The following is a 13787-nucleotide window of genomic DNA, read 5'->3' as shown; positions in this document are numbered from 1 at the left end:
TACCAAACTTTTGAAGAATCTCAATCACATACTTTACTTGACCAAGGAAGACTTCGCTAGGTTTTTTGATGCTTCCAATTCCAAATAATAATGCATCAACCCAAGATCCTTCATATCAAATTTAGAAGCCAACTGCTTATTACATTGAATAATCAAAGGTTCGACACCTGCCCACAACAAGTCATCAACATATAAGAATAGGATCAGAGGTGCATTCTTTACAACCTTAAAGTAAAGGTTTGGATCAACATCACTCTTGGTATATCCCAATCTTGTAAAATAGTTGTCAATGTGAGCATACCAAGCTCTTAGAGCTAGCTTGAGTCCATATAAGACCTTCTTTAACCTGCAAACATGAGACTCCTTCCCATGCACCTCAAAGCCTTGATGCTACTCTATGTGCACCTCTTCCTCAATCACACCATTGAGGAATGCAGTCTTCACATCCATCTGATGTAATTTCCATCCCATCGAAATAGCAAGAGAGATGATGGATCTAATGGAGGTGTACTTGGAAACCAAAGAAAATGTCTCATCATAGTCTTCTCCTTCTTTATGGGAGCATGCTCTAACCACGAATCACGCCTTGTACTTGTCAATACTTCCATCTACAACATGGTTGATCTTGTGTATCCTCTTGGAAGTTATCACATACTCCCCTTCCAGCCTTGGCATAATCTCCCAGATGTAATTCTTCATGATTGATTGATATTCTTTATTGATAACTTCCTTCCACACTTGGTGCCTAGTTGCTTCTTCATAAGTGGAAGGTTCTGCATCAATCAAATTAGTCATGAGAGCTGTATAACTGGAAAACCTTTTAGGTTTCTTAATTAATTTGGATGTGCCATCAAGATTTGCATGCCTTTCTTCTTCCTCTAATCTAGATCTAGGCCATGCTGATCTTTTTATGATCTCTGGAACAACAATTGGTTCCACTAGTTCATGAGGCCCTTCTAGCTCTACAGGACCTTCGATAGAACTTGAATGCACTTCTCTTGAAGCCTCCTTTATTTCATCTAAGGAATCCATGGAGACTTCGGTAGATTTCCAATATGCAACTTTCTCATCGAAAGTGACATCCCAATTAACCTCAATCCTTCGCGATTCTAGAATGTAGATTCTATAGGCCTTTGATGATTCACTGTAACCAACAAATATGCCTTTCTTCCTTGAAGGTTCTAGCTTGTTCCTCTTATCCTTAAGAACATGGATATAGAGAGGTCAACCAAAGATTCTCTTGTGTCCAACCTCTAGCTTCCTTCTAGAGAATATACACAACTGTCAATGATGCCTCTCCATATAGAACATTGGTGAGATGTACATTATTACCAGATTCCAACTCTATGGATGCTTTTCCAACTCCTTTGATTGCATAGCTATTATTGTCTCCAAGCTCTACCCTTTGAGACAACCTCTTTTCCATTATGCTGGTAAGATTTCCATGATCTTCGTGTCTTGATGCACCACTATCTATCATCCATATGTCATCATCATCTGCAATAGAACCTGTTAGAGCAGAAAAGTAGAAGTCCTTGTCACTTTTGGGCTTCTTTGGGTGTTCATCTTCAACAATGGCTACATAAGCATGTTTTTTTCCTTTCCTCTTTTGTTGTTAGTTAGTTTAGCAGAATTCTTCTTGAAATGTCCATATTCTTGACAACCATAGCATTGAATTCTTGGCATGTCCTTCTTCTTTCCTTTTCCCTGAAAGCCACTCTTCTTCTTTCCTCTAATTCTCTTGAACCGAGCTGCAAGTGCTTGAGTAGCTTCTTCCTTCCTATCTCTTGATATGATTCTTGATTCTTCTTGAGCAAAAGAGGCCCACAATTCTTCAAATGAGGGTGTTTCCTTGCTGTTGCTGATACCTGTTGCAAATGCATCCCATGATGTGGGAATACCATTGAGTGTTGTAGTCACAAACTCATTCTTAGGAATTGTTTCTCCAATAGCTGCAGTTTGGTCCTTTATTTGAGAAATCCTTACAAAATATAAAGCAGCTGTGTCATCATTAGTCATTGTCACATCACAAAGTTCGTTCTTTAAACTAATGGCTTGAGCAACATTCTTGTTAGTGTATAGATTTGTTAGGGCACCATACATCTTCATAGAGGTATCCAACCTTGCAATGTAGGGGACACGGTTATCTCTAATGGAGTCCACAATGATGCTCATAGCATTGAGATCCTCTTCCTTAAACTTCTTCTTTCCTACTGCATCTGCTGGTTCCACAATTTTCCCTGTCACGATATCCAATACTTTGTTCTTTGCAAGAATGATATCGACCCTAAGTTTCCAAACCCTAAAGTTTGAGGCTCCTTCCAACTTGTTTTCAGATTTCATAGAGGAGGCCATGGATGCTAATGAACAGTGACTTCAACAATGATAATCTCATGGTAGGGTTTCTTCAAAAGTGATCTCAAAGTCCCTTTCTTCACCAAAGCTCTGATCCCATGTTGATTTTCTTAAGTGCAATGTAGACTAGCACAATATTTCTGAAATGCTGATAATTACTTTTGATGTTGATCTTCTTTTATTTTATTCTAATATATCATTCAACAATTATACTTCAGAAATTCAACCATAAAGAACAGTAGAGCAGTAGAGTCCACAATGCACAAAGAAGAGACAAGATTTACCTTGGGAAAACCAACCAAGAGGAAGAACCCAACAAGCTTTTCAATAGAGAAATTCTTCTGTTCAACGAGAGACACACCTAGACCTATGGGCAAACATGTCTTGCGCTCCAAGTCAAGCCTCCCAATCTGATCCAACAATTCGCTCTACTGATCTGCCCAACAATTCGGCTTTCCGCATCAACTTAAGAAACTTGGCTTTCTGTGACTGCTTCAGAAACTCGGCTTTCTGCGATAGAAACTGCCAAAAATATCTGCGAACCATCAGAGAGAGAATCTATGCACATGTGCAAGCTTGAGAGAGAGAGAGAAAGAGAGCTAATGCATCCTTCTTGTCCTTCTTGATCTTTGCTAGGATGCCCAGAACCTTGTCTTCTTGAGAGAGTGTGAATTGGTGGTGGAAGAATGAGGTCAAGCTGCCTTTATATAGTGATCTACCTTAGCCGAAGGGGTGTATCTTTTGCCTAGGTTGACTTGACTTGGAGGGAGACCAACTTGACAAATTTTGGAGCCAAAGATTACTATTCAAAAAATTCAAATTTTCTTCTTTAAAATGTCACAATGGGGCTTTGACTCAAAAGACATTTTCTTTGACTCTAGCATTTAAACTATGCTTTACAATAATAAATACATCAAGTGACCAAATATACATTATGAAGACCGACCATAGTTACAAATTCAGCGATAGATCATGAACTAACCTTGGAGGGAACCTCCCACAGCTCCAACCATGACTTTTGCAAATGAATCTCTTCTTTATTTATACTTTTCATATTAAACCCTATTGAATAAAATAATAATAAATTAGAGCTATGACCCTGATAGTAGGGTGCTCTCCTCCAGTTATCTGAATCATGCCCTGATCTACATGATTCAGATAACTGGAGGAGAGCACCCTACTAGGGGATCTCTGTCCTTTGCTTTAATTGTTCTATTGAAGAGGATCTCTGTTCTTTAGGGAATAGATTTTTGATCAAGCAATTAAATAACATTTCTTTTCAACCATTGAGTGGAATGCCTTTCATCAGCACACCTTATTTGACCATTTAATTGTTTCTACTGCCATGTGGCATCACTCTAAGCTAGGTAGTAGGGTGTTCCTTGCTTGCCCATTTTGTTTGCCATATGTCATGCTCCAAGATGCCCTCTGTGTCGGGGATGTTTAGCTGCTTTTGCCTTTGAATGAATGCAAATGATCATAATGCCACTTAGCAACTCCTGTGGAGAGTCTGCCTCCAAATATTTAGAAAAGCAGCAGATGATGTTCCCTTACCCCAGAAGGTGAAACATGCCTCCAGATGTGTCTAAAGTCATCTGTTAGGGTTTTCTCTTACCTCAAGCATGCTTTAGCTATCTCCTTGAATGGACCATTCAACCCTTGATATTCGTTAATGCCTTTGTTTGCTTTATATCATGCTCTGGTGCTTCCTTCCTCAATTGTTGTGTGTGTGTTCCATGTTGGTCTAGGAATAAGGCTTTCTGTCAAACTGTTTCTGGATTCCAATGATCCCTGCAGTGCTGGTGAGAGAAGAATGGCCCATGAAGATGCAAAATGAACCATGCATTTTCAAAGGGGGTGACATAGTTGAAGTGTGAAAGATGCTGCCCCATCTAATATGCAGTTCGATCCCCTAGAAGCATGTTTCAAAACCCCAGGCACCATCAAATTCAACGTTTTATGTATTCCTATTTGTCATTTTTGGTTCTAGATAGTTTTTATCTGTTATGTCAGTATTGTGGCCAGATTTTCTTTATGCAATATTACAAAACATACTGAATTTTGAAATGTTTTATTTTCGAAGGACCTTTGGGTTCTGCCAAATAGTTTTGTTTCGTAAACAATTGATCCATAGGAAACCAGTGATTATTGTTCTTGACATGTGGATGTGACTTATGTGTTCTCCTGATTTTGCTTAGCACATTTCAAAAAGTAGAATTCACTGGGCAAGTTTGTATCTGTAGTGAAACAATTTCCATCAACTTAACCCTGAAAATTGATGAGGAGCGTGATCATCATTTGTTGGTGCTAGGGTTATTATAAAATATGGAATATGTTTTGTCCTGATCTGTTCCCCAGTCAAAGTGATATCTTCATATTAATACTACCGAGAGTAATAAATGTTTCTTCTTTTGATTAGTACCTCTAACATCATTTTCCTTGTGACACACATTTTGGGAGATGAACGTAGATTTATTGAATGGCCTTGTATGGAACCTTTTGAACTCATTATTATTGATGTTTCTTATTCCTGTGCTAATTTTTGGATTGTTGTTTGGAGTCAGGTTCTACACTACCTAGAAACATTAAGACCAAATCAACTACTCGGTCAGGTGATTTGCACTGCTTTCAGTGGTGCAGCAGATACTTTGAATAAGACAGAATTTGGTGGGCAGCGTCAAATGATGACAAAGATTGAACAATTATATCTGACAATTGCTTCCAGTCTGAAACCCTTGCAAGGTAATCCTTGCATTTCCATAACGAATCCTGGTGTAATTAGTGCTCATGTTTGTGTGTTCTTTGTTTATTGTCATGTTTGTATCTTATCTAATTGAATGTTTTATATGGATTGACCAAGGGTGCATATCTCTAAGTCACGAGGGTTAGCTAGTTTGTAGTCTGATGGATCAATTAGGATATGACTGTTAAATGATGAAGTAGAACATTAGCATCATAAGTTGGTGTAGCCGACTGATGCCTAAATCTTGCATGGTGCAAACACTTTTATAGCACTTCATAAAAGTGGACGTAATGTTGAGATGTTTAAAACATTTAAAAGTTTGTAGGGCTGGCCTTGTTAGTCAAAGAACAATGCATTCTGTAAGTAAATTGTTTGAAGTGATGGCATTGCGAATTCCCATGGTTTTGTACATGGTTTTAACCTAAACTGTTGGATTTGGGGAAAAGGAGTGGGAAGCACGATTTTAAAAGCTTCCAGTAGCAAAGTATTAAGGAAGTGTTTTTTATATAATAAATATTGTAATATATTTTGATGCATACACATTTAAAAAAATACGAATAATGCTAAATTAGCTGCAGAAAACATGAAAACATTGATGTAAATACTAAATTAATGACGATCATTAAACCTCAATCATTAAGTGCTGATTTTTGGTAGCATCAGATGTGATCTAGCCTTGAAATATGGAGGAGAGGCTAAGGCACATGAGATCTCCAAGACCCATAAATTATTTACAGAAATTCCACCTGGATGAGGAGTTATTAAAATAATTAATATTTTTAAAGGGTTCCCAAGTCTAAACATAGGAAAATAAAAATATTAATGGGTATTAATAAAGATAAGAGTGAGAAGCTTCGAAGAGATGAGGATCAAGTCTGTTTTAATCTTAGTAATTGATTAGAGACTTAATCTCGGTCGTTGATTCATCAACATGAAAAGTGTAAGAGAAGACTTGAGGATCATTTGCAGACACCCGATAGATACTCAGTATTTCAAGGAAAATCGATTCTCAAGTGAAGGAGATCGATTTCAGAGGGAGAGTTGCAGGGTGGAGGTAGAGGAGGGTATCAAGAGCAGTCAGTGACTGAGGAGGAGGTGACACAGGGACAGTGAGAGACAATGCAGAGAGAGACACAGTCCAGAGGACAGACGTAGCCCTCACGCAAGCTGACGCAGAGGGACACAGAGCCACTCAGAGCCACACAGAGTGACGCAGGAGTGGGAGAAGTGTTAGGAAATTTCAAAGGGAAAGTCTAAGGTGTTTTCTTTCGGTTCTCTGTAAAATCATTCCTTGCAAAAGTGATTGTTGCCGAAGATTAATAAAACCCTCATCTGCTGCGTCGGTTTTCCCACATTGGGTTTTTCTGGGGACAATTGTCCAAAAACAACTGTCTTGATGTGATTGGTTCTTGTGCATGTATTTTCTCTGTGTAATTATTATGATAATTGCAGTAGAATTTATATTAATATTTGCCGAAGGGATTTCGTAAATAACTTATTGTGAAGAATAAGTAGGTCAAATAGATTAGTTGCTGCAGTAGAATTTCAGTTTAGAAATTTTCACATGGTATCAGAGCAAAGATTTGGCAACAGAACAGAAGAATCGACTATGGGTCAAGAGCATGATGCAGAGGCATCAACTTAAAGGGACTCACGCATATTTCCAGAAGAATGCACAAGGGATGTGGATCACGATTATTCTTTGTTAGCTTCCAGATTGGAAGAAGAAGTCGCTTGCCTAACAAGCTCTGCCTCCTCTAAGGTTTGGTATATAGACATTGGAGCTTCCTGACATATGACAAGAATTCGACAATGTTTTTCAGATTATCAGGAGGAAAGAATGAATTTTCAAATCACCATGGGAAATAAAGCAAAGTGTACCCCAGTGGGAAGAGGTACTATAGTCTTTCAAACCGAAGCAGGAGAACGACTTCGAGCAACCAGTGTGCTACATGTGCCAAGATTGGGGATAAACTCAATCTTCGTATCTCAACTTGAAAACAAAGGCTATGTCATTTTCTTCATTAAGGAGAAAGTATATTTCAAACACCCGAGTTGGAAAAGGAAGGCCCAGATTGGAATTAGAAGTAACAAGCTGTAGAGATTATAGCTAGAATCACTAATGGCACTGATAGGCAGCAATGGGGACAAATATTTGAATGAACTATGACACAGGAGGATGAGACACTTACACCATGGGGTTCTAAGAATTCTTAGGAAAATAGTATCAGGAGTTCCAGAACTAAGAACCGAACGAGATGATGTATGTAGAGGGTGCGCTATGGGCAAGTATGCGAAAACAACATTTTCAAGAAGTAACAATAGAGCTAAGAGTGTGCTAGGATTGATACACTCAGACATCTGCGGATCGATGTCCACAAAAGCTCTTAGTGGTGCCGAATACTTCGTCACCTTCATTGATGACCATTCCATGAAGACTTGGATCTACTTTCTGAAAAACAAGGATGAGGTTTTTGGTTGATTCAAAGAGTTCAAGGCTCTAGTGGAGAATCTAACAGGAAAGAAGATAGAAGTGTTACGCTCAAACAATGGTGGAGAGTATGTCGAGAAGGACTTCACCGATTTCTGTGCTAAGGAAGGCATCAGAAGAGAGCGGACAATTCCCTACAATCCGGAGCAGAATGGGGTAGCAGAAAGGAAAACAGGACTATTGTTGAAGCAACTAGGGCAATGCTGTATGATTAGGATATGCCCAAATTCGTGTGGGAAGAAGCATGCGGCATGACAGTTTATGTCCAAAACAGGACTTCGCACAAGGCATTGGGAAAAATCACTTCGGAAAGGGTCTTCGCCGGGAAGACATCTGAAGTTAGTCATTTCAAAATATTTGGGTGTTTAGCGCATTGCCGTATACCCGAAGAAAAGAGAGATAAACTAGATCAAACTGCTGAGAAAGGATATCTTATGGGATATAGCGTGAATGCTAAGGCATATAGAGTCTATCTTCGAGGGAGTAGGAAGGTAGTAATTCGGCGGGATGTAAAGTTCATGGAGGACAAAGATTTCGGGAAATCCCGAGAATGCCTTCTGAGTAGCAGTCAAAAGACAATACGTTGGTACAACCACTTCGACCAACAGAAACTAGCACCAGAAATTCTCCTGAAGACAAAGCTTCAGAATAGGAGGAATCTCAGGAAGAGGAAGAGCTGATAGATGTGCCCACTATGGGATGCAGAGGACTTCATCGGTTCACCTAGGAATAATAAAATGGAGTGAAGACAACCAGACAGATACCAGGGCCTAGTAGCTCAGGTTGGGGAGCCTTCTAGTTTTCAAGAGGCTGTTCAGCATCAAGCATGGGTAGATGCTATGGTGGAGGAATACAATTCTATAAAGGTCAATGATGTCTAGGAAGTGGTACTTAGGCCACAAGACAGGTAAGTGGTAGGTTCGAGATGGATCTACAAGGTCAAATATGTTGCAGATGGCAATGTGGAGAAATGCAAAGCCAGGTATGTGGTGAAGGGGTATGCTCAGAAGGAAGGGATAGACTACGAAGAAACCTTCGCCCCAGTAGCCATGTATACTTCTATTAGAATCATGATATCTCTTGTAGCACAGATGGGGTGGGAGATTCACCAGATGGATGTTAGGACGACATTCTTGAACGGGGTAATAGAAGAGGAAGTATACATTGAACAACCAGAGGGTTTTGAGACACATGAGAAGAAATCTCATATATGGAAATTAAAGAAAGCCTTGTATGGGCTTAAACAAGGACTTAGAGCTTGGTATGGTCGAATTGATAGTTACTTGCAAAAGATGGGATTCGTCAAGAGTGACATAGACCCTAATCTCTACTATCTTGTCTTAGAGAATGAGCCTCTAATCCTCGTATTATATGTGGATGATATTTTCTTGACAGGATCATCCAGGCTCACCAAAGACTATAAAAAGAACCTAGCCACAAAATTCGACATGAAGGATTTGGGATCGATGCATTATTTCCTGGGGTTGAAAGTTTGGCAGCAAAAGTGTGGGATCTTCCTTGGACAAGAGAGATATACTACAGAGATCTTGAAGAGATTTAGGATGTAGGACTGTAGACCTATGGCTACAAGAATGATCACCAACTGGGAGAAAATTGATGCATCAGAAGATAAAGACGTTGACCCCACCTTGTATAGGAAACTTATAGGGTCCTTGATGTATCTGGTCAATACTAGGCCAGACATTTGTTACGCTTGTCAACACGCTCAGTCAGTTCATGGTGGAACCCAAGAGGGCGCACTAATCAACAACCAAACATGTTCTCAAGTATATACAAGGAACAATTGAGCATGGACTATTGTACACCCAATGCAATGACATCATGCTGAGTGGGTTCACTGACGCAGATTGGGTTGGAAGTTCAGTAGATCGGAAACGTACAATTGGGTATTGTTTCAACATTCGATCAGGAATGACCTCCTGGTGTAGTAGGAAACAAAAATCCGTGGCTCTGAGCTCAACTGAAACATAATATATGGCAGCTAGCACAACCTCGTCTGAAGCCATATGGCTTATGAAATTGCTTGTGAATCTATTCAGGAGAAGGATGGAAGTGACCAGGATTTATTGTGATAATCAGAGTTGCATCAAGCTCTCTAAGAATCCAGTATTTCATGATTAGTTGAAGCACATTGATATCAAGTGTCACTTTGTCAGAGACTGTGTCCAACGAGTAGTACAGTTGAGGTACACTCCTACAGGAGAATAGGTGGCAAACATCTCATCGAGGCTCTAGGAAGAACAAAGTTTGTTTATTTCAGGTAGAAGATGGGGATGGTGAAGAATCCATTTCAGTAGCAGAAATGGATAAGTGTTGGGAGTTGTAGTGCACCAGTTAGCAGTGGTAGTGGTATGGGCAGCATGATGCAACATGTTGAGAGGGAGCTATAGTACAGATGTAGCAGTGGTAGTGGCAGTGTCATAGGCAATAGTATATGAAGCGACAATGTAGGGAATGTGAGGCAGCAGGCCAAGCGTCAACACAGATATTGATGTGGAAGATCAGTGTGATGTTTCTATGGTGAAGCATTGCTAGAGCACATTCCTCGCTAAGATGGATTGTTGATTTTTTGTAGCATCAGATGTGCTCTAGCCTTGAAATTTGAAGGAGAGGCTAAGGCACATGAGATCTCCAAGACCCATAAATCGTTTTGAGAAATTCCCCCCAGATGAGGAGTTATTAAAATAATTAATATTTTTAATGGGCTCCTAAGTCTAAACTTAGGAAAATAAAAATTTTAATGGGTATTAATAAAGATAAGGGTGAGAAGCTTCTAGGAGACGAGGATCAAGTCTGTTTTAATTTTAGCCATGTTGATTTATGGTAGCATCAGATGTGCTCTATTCATGAAATTGGTGGAGAGGCTAAAGCACACAAGATCTCCTAAACCTAGAAATCGTTTTGAGAAATTCTACTTGGATGAGGAGATATTAAAATAATTAATATTTTTAATGGGGTCTTAAGTATAAACTTAGGAAAATTAAAATATTAATGTGCATTAATATAATTTTGGGTTAGAAGGTTCTAAGAGACAAGGATCAAATAATCTTAGCTGTTGATTAGGGGCTTAATCCCGGCTGTCGAAGACTCAATAGGAAAAGTATAAGAGGAGGCTTGAGGGTCAGTTGGAGATACACCAAATCGATAAGTCAGTGCCAAGAGGCAGTGCTGGAGATTTTCGTGGGGCAGACTGGAGCTGAGAGGGTGACGCAGTCCCTAGCAGAGTGACGGAGATGGTGGAAAAGTGTTATGTAAAAATTAGTTAATATTATGTAAAAAATAGTTATTGTAGTTTATTAAGCAAAAGGGCATGATCAAAGGCCATGTCCGTTCACCAAGAGGCACCTAAAGCGGTATATAGCCTGGGCCTCTCACAAAAATTTAATCATCATCATTCAATTATTAATAACATATTTACTTATTTCTGTTTATTACGAAGTTTTTACTTCATCTGGTATCGGAGCTGTGTTCGGCATTCCTAAATCTTATACGACATTCCTAAAGGTTGGTTCCACCACTGTGACCGCTCCTATCCACAACCACCGCAACTGCCATTCCCGTCCCCCCTATCCGTGTCCATATTCGCTGTCGTGCTGCTACCCTGGCTTCGGGTGTGCTTGTGGCACCGCGTCCCCGCTGTCCATCCGCCCGTCTCTCCGTTTTTGTCATCCGTTGACCATATGCTGCACACTGTTTCCCCGCGTGTTTCGTTGCCTTCTTGTCCCTGTCATTTACCCTACGTCCATCCGTCCACAAACTCCTCTGCCATTGTCCATCGTCGTGTCTCTTGCTGTTTCTGTCCTGCCATCTGCCGTCCAACTGCTATTCCCATCCAATGTCCGCACCATTCCTTAACCTCGTTATCGGGCCACGTCTGCCGCCAAACCATCGTGTCATTTCATTTCGATTTAAATTCGATATTGAATTTTTGTTTTATATATATATATATATCTAACTAATTTATATAAAATAATTATATATTATATTACATATATTATATATTATTTATTTATATACGCATATATTATAATTTAATTATTTAAAAAAAATAAAAAATAAAAAATAAAATTTTAAGCTGGCAGACAAATTTACACCCCCACAAACTCGTTCAATGTCGATGTCAATGGCTGATTTCAATAAAAAATTGATTGAATTGGAGAATAGGATTACTAACCACTCCGATGATTTCAATAAAAAATTAGCTGATTTCCAGAATAAGTTTAATGGGCACTCTGACGATATCAAGAGGCTTCAGGACACAACAAATCGAATAGAACTACAGATGGGGCAACACCATATCCAATCAGAAATGAATCAAAACCAGACCTTAACATTACTGAACCACTTGTGTAGAAAGATGAATATTATACCCGAACAACTACTCCAAGAAGATGAAGGAAATCAAGAGCACAACTCATCAGATTCAACAAAATCAACAGATTCTCAAGAAAAAGTTGAATCTCCAAAAAAATCAACGATGCCCCACCAAGAAAATAGTAAAGCAACTTTTTCAAATAAGCAACTCTGGGCTACATTTACCAATCAACATCCTTCTTTCACTCAACCATTAGCGACATATCAGCAGAGGGCAAAAGTCAAGATGCCTAAATTCGATGGAAACGAAAAATACAGTGTTGCATGGATAAAGAAAGCAGAAGAATATTTCGAGATTTATGACATCAACGATGATGACGAAAAGATTAGGCACGCATCCATGAAAATGGAAGGAGAAGCATATAATTGGTATATGTGGTGGAAGAAGACGACAATCGCCACCAGTTGGAGGAAATTTAAAGATGCATTCTTTAAAAGATTCCAAGGTGTAAGGGAAGAAGAGTTTTTTTCATCACTCATCAAATTATGACAAAATGAAAGTGTGGATGAGTACACTCAAGAATGGGAAACCTTAGTGACACGAGTACCTTGGTTATCAGAGTCTCATCTAGTTCAATCATACAAGTAGAACTTGACCATCATGAAATTAAGTCATTAGAAGTAGCAAGACGAAAACCGGAAAAAATATATTCAAGATGAAGAGTGCCCCAGTCTGTGGATTCAAATAATACAAGATATGTTCCACCACATCATTGTGAAGATGAAAAATCTAATGTGGAAATACAAAGGATAAAAGAAGGCAAATGCAAACGCTGTGGTGAGAAGTGGGACCCCAAACATAAGTGTACTAAAGGAAAAGAATCGAAGAACCTATATAATTGTGAAGCAACTAATGATTCAAACAGCGAGGAGTCTGACATAGAAGAAACAGAAGATGCCCCAGAATTCTCACCAGAATTAGATGACAGAAGTATTTGGCAAGTGTCACTATCAGCTATAGCCTATGATAGGTATATCACAACCTCAGACCTTAAAGTTGAAATTACATATAAAGAAGAACAACGCAGTGGTTCTCATCGACTCTGGTAGCACACATAATTTTTTAGATGCAGGCGTGGCAAAGAGACTCAATATTTTTTCATTTCCCTTACCAAACATGAAGGTGATGGTAGCTGACGGTAAGAAGATTGAAAAGGTAGGGAAATGCCATAAGGTCAAATTGCAGATTCAAGACTTTAATTTAGAATCTCCGTTCTTCACTGTACCATTAGGTGGAGTAGATGTAGTCTTAGGTATCCAATGGCTACGAACTCTAGGCACTTATGCTGCCAACCATCAAGTACAATTTATAAGATTTAAACGGGGAGGTCAGAGGTACAAATTACACGGATTCCGAGCACCAGAGAATCAAATTGTATCATCATCTCAAATGATGAAGATGATTCGAAAAGGAGCACTCGCTTATGTAGTACAATGTCACCAATTAGAAATGTTATCTGCAAATATGATCAGTGAAGAATCACCAGAGATACAAGATCTAATTCAGAGGCATGAAAAAGTATTTCAAGACCTACCTAGGAAGATTCCTCCTAATAAGGAAATTGAGCATACATTAGAAGTCAAAGCAGGGTCAGACCCCGTCAACATCAAGCCATACCGATATCCACATCACCAAAAAACGGAAATTGAGAGATTAATCCAAGACCTTTTAATGTGTGGGATCATCTCGAAAAGTAAAAGTCCGTATGCTGCTCCAGTGGTATTGGTAAGGAAGAAGGATGGTTCATTCAAGCTATGCATTGATTATAGAGGATTGAACAACATAACAATTAAAAACAAGTT

At 39.1% G+C, this 13787-nt stretch overlaps 1 protein-coding gene across 7 annotated transcripts in view; it reads left to right on the top strand.

The window, feature by feature from the left end:
- The window catches only part of LOC149162279 (uncharacterized), a 342764-nt gene that overhangs the window by 243951 nt on the left and 85026 nt on the right, over positions 1-13787 (top strand). For all 7 annotated transcript variants that reach the window (XM_089437188.1, XM_089437190.1, XM_089437185.1 and 4 more), the window contains exon 20: positions 4920-5097. In XM_089437188.1, the coding sequence (XP_089293314.1) occupies positions 4920-5097 (178 nt within the window). The remainder of the gene's footprint in view (positions 1-4919; positions 5098-13787) is intronic.

The sequence above is a fragment of the Pinus tabuliformis genome, chromosome 5_2 (genome assembly GCF_031772625.1).
Source record: "Pinus tabuliformis cultivar Carrire ecotype Pingquan chromosome 5_2, CPIR1, whole genome shotgun sequence".
In the NCBI taxonomy this organism is placed as follows: domain Eukaryota; kingdom Viridiplantae; phylum Streptophyta; class Pinopsida; order Pinales; family Pinaceae; genus Pinus; species Pinus tabuliformis.
Note: the sequence above shows the minus strand (reverse complement) of the source record. Positions and strands in the feature narration are given on the sequence as shown.